Raw genomic sequence first — 14,327 nt, 5'->3', positions numbered from 1 at the left:
AAATTCATGAAAAAAAATAGATCTATATTCAAGAAATTGACTTGAAAAGACATCAGACAATTAGTCTGAACCGAGTCAGGAGCAAATTTGAAGAAATTATATTTCTAAATGTTGTAAAACCAAAGATATAAGAAGAAAACTGACCAAGTATCTGTACTAAAAATCGTACATGTAAAATTTGTCAAAGACATACGACATTTGAAAATGACATGCACGGTTGTGGTACGTGCGTTCTCGAATCCAAAATCGTATCTCACACACACACTCTCTCTCTTTCTCTCTATCTCTCTCTCTCTCTCTCACCTGGCCATGTCTCTACCATACCAAGAACACAGCACAACATACTGTCAATTTGTCAAAGACATACGACATTTGAAAATGACATGCACGGTTGTGGTACGTGCGTTCTCGAATCCAAAATCGTATCTCACACACACACTTTCTCTCTTTCTCTCTATCTCTCTCATGACATGCACGGTTGTGGTACGTGCGTTCTCGAATCCAAAATCGTATCTCACACACACACTCTCGCCATACCGCGAATGGTCCGTCGTGGGGAGCTAGCCGCCCGAGAGTTTGCCAGCGATACCAACGCACCCTCGGAGCTCCGCAGCGCACAATTTTAGCGGAACTCGAAAGGTTCGAGGTGGGAAGGTGGCGGGCTAGCTTTTTGCCATCGGTCCTTGTATTCCTGTTTGTACTTCTGAATTCGTCTTGCTGCTGTTCCGCTCATTTTGACAGATTTTCTTCCGAGACAAATCACAAATCACAAAGTATACGGTACCTCGAAACACGTACTTTGCATGGGGACCCTATACATATACGGTGCGCTAGCCGCGATAGCCAATGCATGCATGCTGCGCTGATATGCGTGCAAATGTATAGAAATTATACTTACGAGATTTGCCAGCGCAAGTATTTACGTACGGAAATGTTACGTACGGAAACACATATCAGAGTGCACGTGGCGCGCAGCAACACGCTGCCACTGTACGTACATATCAGTGCACGCTGCACGCACCTTGCGCAATGATATCCGTTCAGCACTCGATCGGATCAATGCTATGTATGGAAAGCCAAATTCCCCAAAATCGGAACGTTCCGTTTTTTAGGGCTATAAAAACTTCAAAAACTGAACAGTTCCGTTAAAATCGGAACGGTTGGCATGTCTGCATTTATACAGCGCTGTCTATCTAGAAATTATACTCCGAGATGCACATATTATTACCTCGGCTTTAACCTAGCTGCCATTACAGTGCTCCAGCATTTCAAGGAATTGATTCCTGCCAGGTACCATTTACCTCACCTGGGTCGAGTGTGGCAAATGAACAGTAATGCCTTGCCAAAGGACATTAGTGCCATGTCAGGGATCGAACCAGGACCTTTGAATTTCAAGTCAAGTGCTTGAACCACTCGACTACGACACTTTTATATTGAGAGGTCACACATAGAACTAAATCCTTGTTATGTTAGAAATCTGAATTCTTGTTAATCAGATACATATTCATGATTATGTAAATGTATGTGCTTGGACATTCATTACCAGTTGGTGAATGGGAGATTAAAAAAAACGCTGCAGTCATCGGTAAAAATTTGTTGTACTACGAAATAACAGCTCTCTGAAAACTAGAAATCTAAAGCATGGGAAACAAAAGTTGTCAACCTAAATACTAGCTTTTGACTTGATGACATCCTCTCATCGCCTCAGCTTTAGATTTCAAGTTTTCAGAGAGCTGTTATTTCTCTGACAGATCAGGGGCCTGTTTCATAAAACTTGTTATCAATAACAAATTCAAAAATTCTATGACAAATTCGCTCTCAGCCAATCAAATACCACGATTTCAGTAGCTTATAACAGTTATTGAAACATGTCATTGATAACAAGTTTCATGAAACAGGGCCCAGATCCATAAACTGCTTACCTTCAGGCTGGATCTTCGTCTTGTCCTGGGATGATTCGCCCATGGTAGACTCCCTACCAGACTGCTGGATGCTATCCTGGCTGCTCCCTGCTGCACTGTCTGCCTGCAGCTCCATGTTGGGCAGGTCTGAAATGGCTGGGGTGGAGTCTAGCACTGCAGTGGTGCTGTCAGGAGGTTCCTGCTCTTTTTCCATCTTTGGAAGAGAACAATTGTTGAAAATCTATTTTTATTTTATCTTATTGATTTATTTATTGTGACCAAAAAAGGCTGGATTTCAGTAAAGATTCAATCTGTAAATTTGTGCATGGTTACCTCATGTTAGCCCATATAGCTCATTCTATTCAGATATGTTTACACATCTACCCACTTGGTATAGCAGTTGTCCTTTTTTCTTCTTTTATAATGGGTTTCTCTTTTTCACCTAAGCTCAGGACTTAGTGCCATCAGCAGTTTAATGCACCCAATTTGATCTATAAAATGTCAATAATCTGTTACAGGGTAACAAGGAAAAACACTGCGCTGAGGCCAAGGCCCAACCCATCATTTTCCCATGTGCTTTTTCGTAAACATTGTGAAGAATATATGAATGTTTAATTAGACCCCTGGCTATGGGAGCAGCAGAAAAGGCGTAGCCCTTTTTAAAGACGCAGATACAAGTTTCGGGTTCTCATGGGGAATTTTATACCGTTTGGGTGTTAACCCCATAACAGGTGTTGTCAATCACCAGGATTAGCCTTCAGTTTTATGACCAACAGGCTTTATGTAATGCTCTGCATTTTCCACCAATCGTCCCGTATGGAAAAGTCCTCAATTTACATATCCTTAACACAAAGACTCTCCGAGAGGCTAGGGGATATTTCTTGATTGGACTACGGGTTTTGCTGTGTGCGAAACTGCATACCCCTTAATGGCATCTCCACCAAGTCTGGTGTCAGCGATTTATGACCTACTGCTCATGGAAACCGACTACCATCTCACCGTAAGGTTGGGATTCTCCAAGCCTATACAAACTTACATCTACAGCTGATGCAGACGCAGCATCCCCTGGCAGGTCAGTTCCTTCTTCTTGAACTCCTCGGCTCTTCAGATAGGCTTCAGCAAGCTGTTTGAGGGTCAGTGCAGAACTTCCAAGGGTCTGTTCTGATGTACCCGCATCTTCTGTCATCGTCTTACTCTCGGCAGGTTCTGTCGTCTTGCTCTCTTCAGTTTTGGTCTTCTCATCTAGCACTGTTTCCACATCCACATCCATAGATTCTTCAGCATCTACTTTTAAAACAATGTATAATGGATTTGTCAGAACTTACAAAGACTAGACAACAACTTGATTTAGAAAGGAACTGCAACAGGATTAAAGAAGAGTTCCTACCTACTACCAGTCGATGGGAAGTCAAGCCCTTTGTATAGGGCCGCAAAAAAAGAGAATTTGAAATTCATACATAGGACCCAGAAACACAAACCCTCAACATTTCAATCTGGACCCCCTTAAAAAGATGGCGTACAGCCTTAATTTACATTTGGGTACAGACCTTTCATGTCATCATTCGAGAAATGTGACTCAGGATTGAACTCTTGGTCTTGTACAGTGAGACCACATAACTAACCACTAGACCACTTTACATGGACAATGAATTGCTATTCCTTCAAATGACATGCATGTAATCTACTGCACCTGCTTGCTGTGGTTCTTCAGCCTCTTTGGCCTCTTCACCCATCTGTCCTGGGGTCTGCTCCCCCATGTGCTCTGGGGTGTCTGTGGGTATCTGACGGTCCTCTTGATCACCTTCCCTACTACCAGACACGGGGGATGCTGCAGGTTTGTTTTGATCGGAGGGATCTACATCCATTGGAGCAGGAGAAGGCCCCATCTTTGCTCTCTCTGGTGTGACATCTTTGGCTGCTTTGGAAGCTTTGGACATTCAAAATGAAAAGAGAAACGTGTTAAAGATAAAGTTGAGTTCAGGTCATGCAATTGCATTGTGAAAGAAATGGTGTGGAATCGATCAGAAAAGGTTGATCATCTAGCATATAAGTATTGGTGTGTACTGCAAGGTTCTGGAATCATCAAAACGATAAGAAATTTGGCCCAGTCTTAATAAAGTTACAAGCACTGTACACAGAAAGATGTATATGGGACTTACACGAACATGTGGCATTAAATCTGTCCCGATTGTTATGATTTTACGTGCCATATTTAGAATATTAAGACATTTGAATAGCCATGCTTTTCAGGGAAGATTTTTTATCTGATGTTCTTCCACACTCTCATAATACAATGATAACGCTCACAAAATATTTTTTACCTCTTCCCAGAACTCAACCTTCTTTTTAAGATAATTTCTAATGATAATTATGATATCCATCTTGGTAGAAAATGTCATGGATCTGAGAAAATTGATGCTGAAGGCTCGATAGCACAAATCAGCGAGCATTGTGCCTTTTTATCAGAGGTAGTTTTTATTGTTATCATTGACATATGATCAGCCCTCAAGAGATGATGATGACAATGAAAACACCACTACAAGCCAGTTCATAGCCCCTCTCCATTCTTTAATTTTCTTTTCTCCTTTCATTTTGATGGATTATTTTGGATTCATCTACTGTTGAAAACCCACTAACTTTTGCAAATTGTTGTGAAATGTTGTTTTGGTGGATAGTAAACATTTCATAACTGCAAGATTTCACAGATGTAATTCATGGATATTTCAGTCATTTTGTAATTGAAGCTATAGCAAATCTGGACTACGTACACAACTCACAAAAGTTTCAGACACAGCCATATTTTCTGATTTAAAGCAGGACTGTAGCTACTTGCGCCCTCTACATAGCAAAGAATGCCTAAGCGGTACCCGTTGGTCCCCTATGATCCATTTTTCTTATGAATTGAGAGCTGATTGATGACATAACCACCTGTCAGTGACCACGCAGGGAGGTCTAATCCCTCCTGGCCAAACTAGGGCAGACAGGCTTTAAAAGTTAAGATATACATACCTGTCTCTTTAGACTTGTAATCCTCCAGATCAATTATTGTGACGAGGCTCTGAGAGAACAATGAGAAAAAAAAATGTATAAACAGGAAAGGTATTTTATAAATGTAATGCTTCAAAGCCACAAATATGTTTAAATAAAGGAAAGGTATTGTACAAATAATTTTAGCTCTCGCACATGAAATCGTCTCATTCCTACTTCTCCCTCTCCTATAACTTATTTATCATTTGTTTAATTTGTCTTTATTTAATCAGGTAAAACTCACATCAGCCTAAAAAGACTTCTTTTCAGCAAGTCTGCGTTATAAACATGAAACAGATCATATAGACACCAAATTGAATATAAATACATAAAAAAACGCACCTTAAAGATGACATACATAAAATAAAGTGAAGAGAGAAAGCTAATATACAATTTTTTTTACAAACATAAACGTGTATGATATATAAATATAATTCTGGTATTTCTATCTCCCCTCTACTCTCTATTCTATCTCCTTTCTTATTTTTCCTTCATTTTTCCCCCCTATTTTACCACATTTCTCTTTTTTTTTTCTCTTTCTTTCTGTCTCTTGTTCTCCTTTTCTCTTTCTTTCTCTGTCTCGCTGGCTCTCCCTTCTCTCTCTCTCTCTCTCTCTCTCTAAGAATGTTTATCTTGTCAAATTTCCTTTCAGAACATACGTACACATGTATCCTTTCTACAGTTCCTTTAGAATATTATAATAATGCTTTACAATAATTATCAACAGAGATCTGTCCAACATCATTTTTAGCAACCATGTCATCTTTTCCAGCAAATATCAGTCCAAGTGATTTGTGTTATGCATGCATGATTTCTTGTATTTGAAAGCTGACTCACCATTGGTGGATCCTTCGATGTCATGTGATCATAAAGGGCAACTAGTCTTTCTCCAAGAGGTTTCCACCTAGGACAATATAAAAATAATAAAAGACAATAATAATTCAATAATGAACAAGAAACAAGGAAGATTATTAAAGTATGGCAGTACCAAGCCTGAATGAATGTTTATTCATCTTTATCCATGAAAATACATTGTTCATATAACATAATAATAATAATAATAATGATAATAATAATTGATTCTTATTGAGCGCTACTACAGACAAACTGATCAGAGCACTATACAACAGAAAAGAAACATACAAATCATAACAACTAAACAAGGAACAGTAATTAAGATATTATGAACGAAAAGAAAATTTAGCTACTCAAAATGTACATTATGGATTCAAGATGGAAAGAGTTAATAATAGAGATTTGACATAAAACCCAGGACAGAGATTTAAATTACATTGGATGCATCTCATGCAGGGTTACAATGACAATACACAATAACAAAATGGAAAAGAAAACAATATAACGTCAGTTTTTTAAATGTAAACATTAATAATTCCTAACAAATAACATTATCATACTCATTTCAAACTCCAGAATAAACCATTTTAAAAATACAAAATGAAATTACATATTACAATTACTTTAAGAAAATCAAGCAGTCAATGGAACTTTACAATGGAATAAAATATCTCACTTTAATTCTGTCAGAGGGTGAAGGAACTTGATCCTCGGCAAGGGTGGTGCTTTGGCAAGCTCCTGTCTCTTATACCTTAGTGATAAGGCTTCATCTACTATCTGCAAGATATAATGAAAATATACAAGGAGAAACAATCAAGAAAATCCACATATATTTCTTTCTAATCTGTCTCTTAAAGCCTGTCTGTACTAGTTTAGCCAGGAGGGATTAGACCTCCCTTCAAGGTCACTGATAGGTGGTTATCTCATCAAATCAGCTCTCAATTACCATAAGAAAAAGGGGATCATGGGGAACCAACATGCACCGATTAGGCACTGTTTGCTATGTAGAGGGTAGTAGCTATAAGTTGTGCAGAGGGGCTTTAAAGGCATATGATTGTTTAACAATGTTCCTGTTTTACAAATCTGAGTTGCATGGCCCTACGTGTTATCCGTGTCTGTGATATGGTGTCATATTGAAGCCCTAAAACAATTGCACTTTCAAAATGATCATGAAGTGCCTCAAAAAAGTAAAAATCGTTGAGTGACCGGTTTTACCATACTCATTACCCCAGCAGCCTATAGTGTTTTAAAAATTGTTGGGAAACCGTTTTTGAAATTTCAAATTCCAATCATAAATATCTTGATAATCAGACAGGCGATCGGCTTTTAAAAGTCATTGGATTCCTGACTAACCTAAAGGTTATGATAGCAGCACAAGCTATATCCAGGATTTTGTTTAGAGTCTGAGATAGAGATACCCAATCCCTTTAATTTTTTCTTGTTTTCTAGCAGCAATGCTTCAATAACTGTTGGCCAAATATACTATATAGAATATCATATATTATACAGAGCATTTGTATACCAATATTTACATAAGTATCTATCCTTAGCCCTTTTTCCCTCACCCCAAAGAAACAATAACAAACTGTCATACCTTTTGTCGTTTATCTTTGGGTACTTCATAGTAAAAGACATCATTTTCACTGCAAAAGAAAAAGAAGAAAAATTATAAAGGAATATACAAGTATTAAAATGAAGACTGTTGACCTTTGCATTTATTTGGTAATTATGATCATAAATCATAAGAAAGGAAACAACAGAATTATTCTTTGTTACAGGGCCCCGATTACAAGCAGATTTCTGCTTCTTAGGGGTCCTAACCATTATTTTGTATATTGTCATAAATTGTTTTATATTGGTTGAATAAAGATTTGAATTAAAAGATTTGAATTGAAATTGAATCATCATCATCTTTCTGTGAAATCTTGCTCCTCCAATCTGAAAAGAAATACGGTTCCTTGTAAAGTAGTTTGTTACTTACCAGTGTTTGAACAGATCCAGGCAATCTCTTCTCAGGCAAGGCTGCTCAGAGTACATCTGATCTCTCAGGGCAAAACCTACATCATCAGATAGAAAACAACAGAGACATGACCTGGGGGGTGTTTCACAAAACTTGTCACCAATGACAAATGACAGTTTTTGTTATAAGCTACTGAAATCCTTGCTTCTGATTGGTTATCAACAGATTTGTCACTGATTTGTCAATGTTTTCTAGAGTTAATGACAATGAAAATGACAAAGATATTAAACGTAGAAATGGCAATCACAAATAATGACACTGATAATGACAATGGAAATGTTGAAATACATGAGTAATAATAGCAATAATGATAATGACAATGATGATTGTGAAAATGACATAAAGGCAAGAAACATTCACAAATGGCAAAAACGCACACAAAAAAATTGTTGTGTCAGTTGTGATCCAGTAGTTTCACAGATGAAACTGTTGTGAATCTAAACATTACATGAGCGCAAAGGTTTATGGTCAGAAAGTAATCCTTACCAAAAAAAAAAAACGTAGGCTGAGAAATTAAAAACAAGTACTTGCCTTTGGTGTATCGTTTGTCCTTCTCAAGTGCTTGGGCTATGTAGTACAGACAAGCTGGAAGAAAGTTCAAATGGAATATGAATATAAGAATAGTCAAAAGATTGGCAAGTGCATTGCAAAATGGTATTAGTGCATTCTGAATCAATTACTGATCCACACAGATTTTATATCCCTATATTCCTTTGAGTCAGAGTGCCAAAATAAAAATAAAAATTTAAGCAGGAACAATGCTCTTTTCACAAGGAAAGACAACAGTTCCATGTCTGCAGACTCAATGATTTTGCATGCTGTTTATGACTTTTTACGTGAAAGATAACACTTTGAGCCTTGTGAATGGAAGTACTGAAATGAGATTTTCCTCACTATCTGTGTCTCTGTTTTTGCATTAATACACATCGCTATAATAGGGATGAAAATATGTGTTCGTTGCGTGTTGTATTTGATCACAATCACAAAGTTACGTATATATTATGCACAGACAATGGCACTTGAGCCATACACACAAAAATCTTTTTTTTAAATGTGTTGTATTGCCCTTTGCGACCTACCCAAAAATCTTAAAATCTACGGTCGGCTATTTAATAAAGTCTTCTTTTTTTTTAACGTTTAAAAAAAAAAATGTTAAATGAATTTAAAAAAAAACTATTTTGTTTGTTAAAATGGGATATAAATGCATAAAATCATCAAATTATTCCCAAATTCTCACTCATCTTCTGCCCTAGTTTCGGAATCCTGCTAGCGTAAACAAGTAGACACTGGCCCTGAGTATGTGTATATACTATGCACTGCACCAGCAAGAAAACAGCAAGATTTTGGGCGACATTCTCGGTTTTGAGTTTTGTTTGCGACGGTTGTTGTTTTGAGAAAGAACAAAAAGAGAAAAGATATCCGACCGACCAACCCAGGTTTTGGCACCTAAAGGCAATACAACATCGTTTTATTTTAAGTCTAAGGCAGGGAAAAAATATACGAGGGCTCGGGGCAAATTAGCCCTCGAAAGTCATGAAAGAGCCCCCAAAATTTGCATAGAGTTCAATGCAAAACAAATTAAAGAGCGTTATTTCAGAGTACCAAAGCAAGCTTGAAAATTAGCCCCCAAAATTGTTCAAGTCATTTTTTCCCTGGCCTAAGGTACTTACTGACATAGTCGTTGATGGCATACAGCACAGTGCAGAGATAGTCCAGGCAAGGCCAATGAAACTTGGAACATCTTAGGCCCTGCTCAAAGGCCACCCTGGCCAAGGCTAGCTGGCTTAGCTTGACCGCTACGGTGCCGATCCGGTACCAGAGGGTGACGTCCGTACTGTCTAAACTGACCGCCTATAAAACGACAAGATGTTCATGTATATGTGATATCGTTTAGTGCAGTACAATATCTCTCTCTGTCTGTCTATCTCTCTTTGTCTGTATGTATGTCTGCCTATCTCTCTCTCTCTCTCTCTCTCTCTCTATCTGTCTTTGAAACTGGAGCATTTGTGATTCAATTCATTCACAACATGAAACATCTGCAAGTACCGGTATCCATCATTTACAAGGTGTTAAACATAGAATTTTCTATGTTACTAGTTCCCCTTTCTCTAATACTCTCTTTCTCTCTTTCTCTGTCTCTCTATTTGTCTCTCTATCTGTCTCTCTCTCTCTCTCTCTCTTTTCCCCTCTTATTCTTTCTTTCTCTCTTCAGTTCCCTCACTCTTTTTTTCTCCTCTCTCTCTCTCTCTCTCTCTCTCTCTCTCTCTCTATATATATAAAATGATTCATACCTCCAGATAGTTTTCCATGGCAGTATCAGTGTCGTCCTTTCCCATTGCCAGGTTACCAAGATTCTTATAGCTTGAGTATTTCAGGGTTATCGCCGTGTTGGTAACTCCTCCCCTTCGCTCCTCTTGAGACGCCTTTACCTACAAAACAGCAATATTATACAAATAATACACAGCAGTGAGGGCATTAGTAAGAATTACCCAATAGCCGAGGGTGTTTGGACTGTTTCAAAGGTACCGAGTGTGGGTAAATTTACTAACGCCTGAACAAAATGATGTGTATATTATTTGCTTTATAAGATGACGTTTTATTCACTTTTAAATGATGTTTTATACCATAATTTTACTTTTCACAGCATGTGACAATAGGTAAAGTATTTCAGGGTTACCGTTGTGTTGGTCACTCCTTCTTTCTTGTCCTGCGAAGCCTTGTCAAGCAGTCAATCTTGGTTTATAATATAGCATCCTGCCTGTATATTCTAGGAACACTGTAACAATATTCATTGTATTGTATAGTATAGAATTTACTCGTTCACAGTAAAAACTCATAATCGGTAAAAACAGACTGCTTCTCAGCAAATCCAAGCACATTGTTAAAAAACAAGAGTAAAATTTAAACATCAACATACAAATATTGGAAGAAAAAAACGAAATCACAAAAAGAGGATTAAATTATACTCATCAAATTGTTGACACTTACAATTTGTACTTATAATTTCTATCCTTTTCCAAGATTCAAGTATGTGCATATCCAATGTCAATAAGAAGCACGTTCATTTGTCCATTATAAATTTAGAAGGGTAACAAGGTTGCCCATCACAATGACATTTGGCCACTATCTCAACATCTGACCCCCTTATTCTGTATACTCTACCTTTGAAAGGAATCTGGTTTGTAGGAGGTCTTTGTAAGTTTCTTGAGCCTTCTGGACATCTCCGCTGCGTTGGAACTCGAGCGCTTTCTTGTACAGGGAGAAAGCTTCCTCTTCCTGTGAAAAATACAGAGGAGAAAACAGACATGAACATGTAAGCAAGAGTTCTCTGCAAGATCTTGTTTGACCTTAGTCCGATTTGAATAATGTGGCAGTGGGACTGCTTTCTCGTACAGGAATAATAATAATCATCTGTTCTTGTATAGTATAGCACATAACACATTATGATATAACGTCCCTATGCGCTTCCAAAGAGCTTTGGAAATTATTTCCCTAGCTTAACCTCCGGCAGCCATTATCAGCGCACAATTCACTTCAAGGAATAATCCTGCCAGGTAATAATAATAATACTCAGTTTGTATATAGCGCTTATTAGAATCACTAAGCGCTTCCAAACTTGGAGATTATTCCCCGGCTTTAGCTTTGCGGCTTTGGCTGTGCTGCCATTGCGGCGCTCTGGCATTTCAAAGAATTAATTTCTACCAGGTACCCATTTACCTCACCTGGGTGGAGTGTGGCAAATGTAGATTAACGTCTTGCCAAAGGACGTTGGTGATGTGGCAGGGATTTGAACCCTGTACCTTGTGGTTCACAGTCCGGAGACTTTTTCACTGGACCACGACACCTCAATCTCTACAGTAAGAAGGCTTCCTCCAAACAAAGACAACAATTTGTTACAAACGTTCTTGGCATACCAGGAATATAGCAAATTTTGGGCATTGATGAACCAAATATCATTATATGCACCTAGTACTATGCAAGTGAAGGGATTTATTTTGAATTTTTAAAACCCTACACTGTACATCTCCATGATTCATCCCTTTTTCATACTAATAGGTCATCCCTCACACACATTCACCCTTTTCATCCACCATCTTTTCATCTATCTATCTCTCTCCCTGATTGGTGTCAATATTCACCAGATGCTGCCAAGCTTGAAGTATACATGTAAGTTACATATACTGTGAATATACCTTTTGTTTAAGTATAAATATTCAAGAATACTTTGTGATGTTGATTTATACAATGCATGTGACTATATGAATATTAATTTGTTTCTGTGGAATGCTACATAGAATGCATTACTGCAATTACACATTAAAACCTGTAGAGTTAGCCAGTGGGTATCAATCTGACAACAGTGACACGTCTGCTGGGCTGCCTCTGTGTTAAGAGTGCTAGGAATTGCGTGGGAACCGCATCTCGACACAAGCAATATTAATTACTTGTGTAGGGGCTACAGCACGTTTTCATTAAACAGTTGGCATTACGTCTACTGTCTTGTGATTCCTGACAGCCAATCACAGCCTGTTATTTTTTCATGCACTTTGCTCTTTTTTTTTTTTAATGTTTAACTGTTTTTCTGTTAATCCTTGTAAGTAATTCTGATGAGTGCAAGACATAGAGCTCCAGTATGTCTGGATTCATTGCTATTCTTTCAAAGTGAATAGAGGATACCTTTATGGCAAGTTATTGCTATAAAATGTCTATCAAAGATGCTTACAAAGGTCTACATGACACACCTGCACCACACCAATAAGTACACATTTCATGTAATTTCAATTTGACAATCAATATATAAAATATAAGTACAACATTACTCACAGCTTAAATCTCTACGCCTCCTGAGCAGCATTGGTTACAGATCTTCACAATCATAACTTCCTTTTCAAATTCATAACAATATCTGTCACTACCAAACCTTTTCAGAATAGGCCCCAGGTTTAATCATTAATTGATGATGATGACGATGATCCACATCACCTGTATGGCTCCATTTATCGTTTCAAACATTCAAAGGTGCCTGCTTCTCCAATAGCCATGGGCTACAGTACACAATTGTTTGAAGAGATGGGTTTCGAGGCCTGACCTAAAAGATTTTTAGCTTGTCGTTGTCGCGAAGAAGAAGGAGGGAGGGAGTTCCAGAGGCGTGGAACTAATGAAGAGTAGGAATAATATTTAATTTTCTATACATGTATGTTTTACCTGTGCTTCTTTAGTAAGCTCTACTTCTGATTCTTCATCGCTGTCTGAATCCTCGCCATAATCGTTCAAGGCCGAGATCATAGACTGGTAAAAAGAGAAAACATAATTTAAAGGATAAACACATACATGCCAACATTTGAAAATCAGAAATCTGTACAAATTATGCTATTTTTAAAAAAAAGAGGAACAATCCTAACTCTCCTATTCAATACTACAGACAAATTTGTACAGGAAGAGGAACACCTGCATTAAAATGATAATTATCTTCTCCCAAAAAGAGGAATGTTCCTCTTTAATCTGAACAGTTGGCATGTATGTAAACATCAGTTACATCAACGGCATTAAAAACATTCTCCTTCTTTTGCACGTGTCTCATTCAAAGGTACTATACCAATAAACCACTAGTTTAGCCTTGGTGAAGATGATAATTAGGAATGTTCAAAACATTGCATTTTGTATTTGGGGGAACTTTTTTTAAACAAGGCCATGGGCTTTTCCTTCGTTCTCCTATTTCATTTGAAGTTCTTGAATAAACTGAACATTCTTTGTATGTATATATACTTGTATGTTTATTTGCATTTGCTGTGGTTTTTATGAAAATGAATAAATGAATAAACGAATTAACAAATTTACGCACCATAGCAGACTTGGGTTTCTTGGTCTTTGGTTTGGCTGGTGTAATGGAGTGCATCTCAGTACGTTTGTACAAGGACGGCCGGCTGATGGACACAATCGTGCGTTTCCTCTTCATCTCCTGCATGAGAATGACAAAGATCCATTGGACAGGATGAAAAGCAAAATATGTCTGGTTTTACTCAGTAAGCCTGAAAGAAGGCCTGGACATCTTTGAACTCCAGGGAGATGTGAGTTGGTGCAGCTCTCTGTCTTCACATACAATCAGTAGACCCGGGTTCGAGACCGAGTCACATCTTATGACTGGTCATGTTAATGGTCGGTCCCCAGATGTAAATAATCATATCTGATTGATACATATCACACACACACTCAATACATTATGGAGCCTAAAACAAAGCAGTCAAAACAAAAACATTAACATGGGGTGTCGGAGCCTGAAATCAGACAAGCAGTGTAGGTCTATTATAGATGAGTGCAGAACCAGACACTCTTTATACTCATTTTATTCTCTAAAATCTAAGTCAACTCTGATACATTACTACATCCAGCTATATTTCTATGCAGCAGCCAGACTAAGCAGAATAGAAAAATGTCAGGCATGTGAATTGATGCGGAACATGGCCAGTAAAGGTTGGTTCACATATTCCGAGGTAAACAGTGACGGTTTTTGTCTTACAACATGC

The 14,327-nt window shown here is 37.9% G+C and overlaps 1 protein-coding gene across 1 annotated transcript in view; it reads right to left on the bottom strand.

The window, feature by feature from the left end:
- LOC100888379 (calcineurin-binding protein cabin-1) overlaps positions 1-14,327 on the bottom strand; it is a 45,351-nt gene that overhangs the window by 28,151 nt on the left and 2,873 nt on the right. Inside the window, exons 5-18 of the mRNA XM_030993424.1 lie at positions 13,646-13,762; positions 13,009-13,092; positions 10,966-11,079; positions 10,095-10,232; positions 9,474-9,654; positions 8,335-8,388; positions 7,765-7,840; positions 7,378-7,426; positions 6,460-6,560; positions 5,766-5,832; positions 4,911-4,959; positions 3,592-3,828; positions 2,938-3,185; positions 1,923-2,115 (exon numbers count right to left, since the gene is read on the bottom strand). Of these exons, the coding sequence (XP_030849284.1) occupies positions 1,923-2,115; positions 2,938-3,185; positions 3,592-3,828; positions 4,911-4,959; positions 5,766-5,832; positions 6,460-6,560; positions 7,378-7,426; positions 7,765-7,840; positions 8,335-8,388; positions 9,474-9,654; positions 10,095-10,232; positions 10,966-11,079; positions 13,009-13,092; positions 13,646-13,762 (1,708 nt within the window). The remainder of the gene's footprint in view (positions 1-1,922; positions 2,116-2,937; positions 3,186-3,591; positions 3,829-4,910; positions 4,960-5,765; positions 5,833-6,459; positions 6,561-7,377; positions 7,427-7,764; positions 7,841-8,334; positions 8,389-9,473; positions 9,655-10,094; positions 10,233-10,965; positions 11,080-13,008; positions 13,093-13,645; positions 13,763-14,327) is intronic.

Source organism: Strongylocentrotus purpuratus, unplaced genomic scaffold (assembly GCF_000002235.5).
Source record: "Strongylocentrotus purpuratus isolate Spur 01 unplaced genomic scaffold, Spur_5.0 spur5_scaffold_20, whole genome shotgun sequence".
Lineage (NCBI taxonomy): Eukaryota > Metazoa > Echinodermata > Echinoidea > Camarodonta > Strongylocentrotidae > Strongylocentrotus > Strongylocentrotus purpuratus.
Note: the sequence above shows the minus strand (reverse complement) of the source record. Positions and strands in the feature narration are given on the sequence as shown.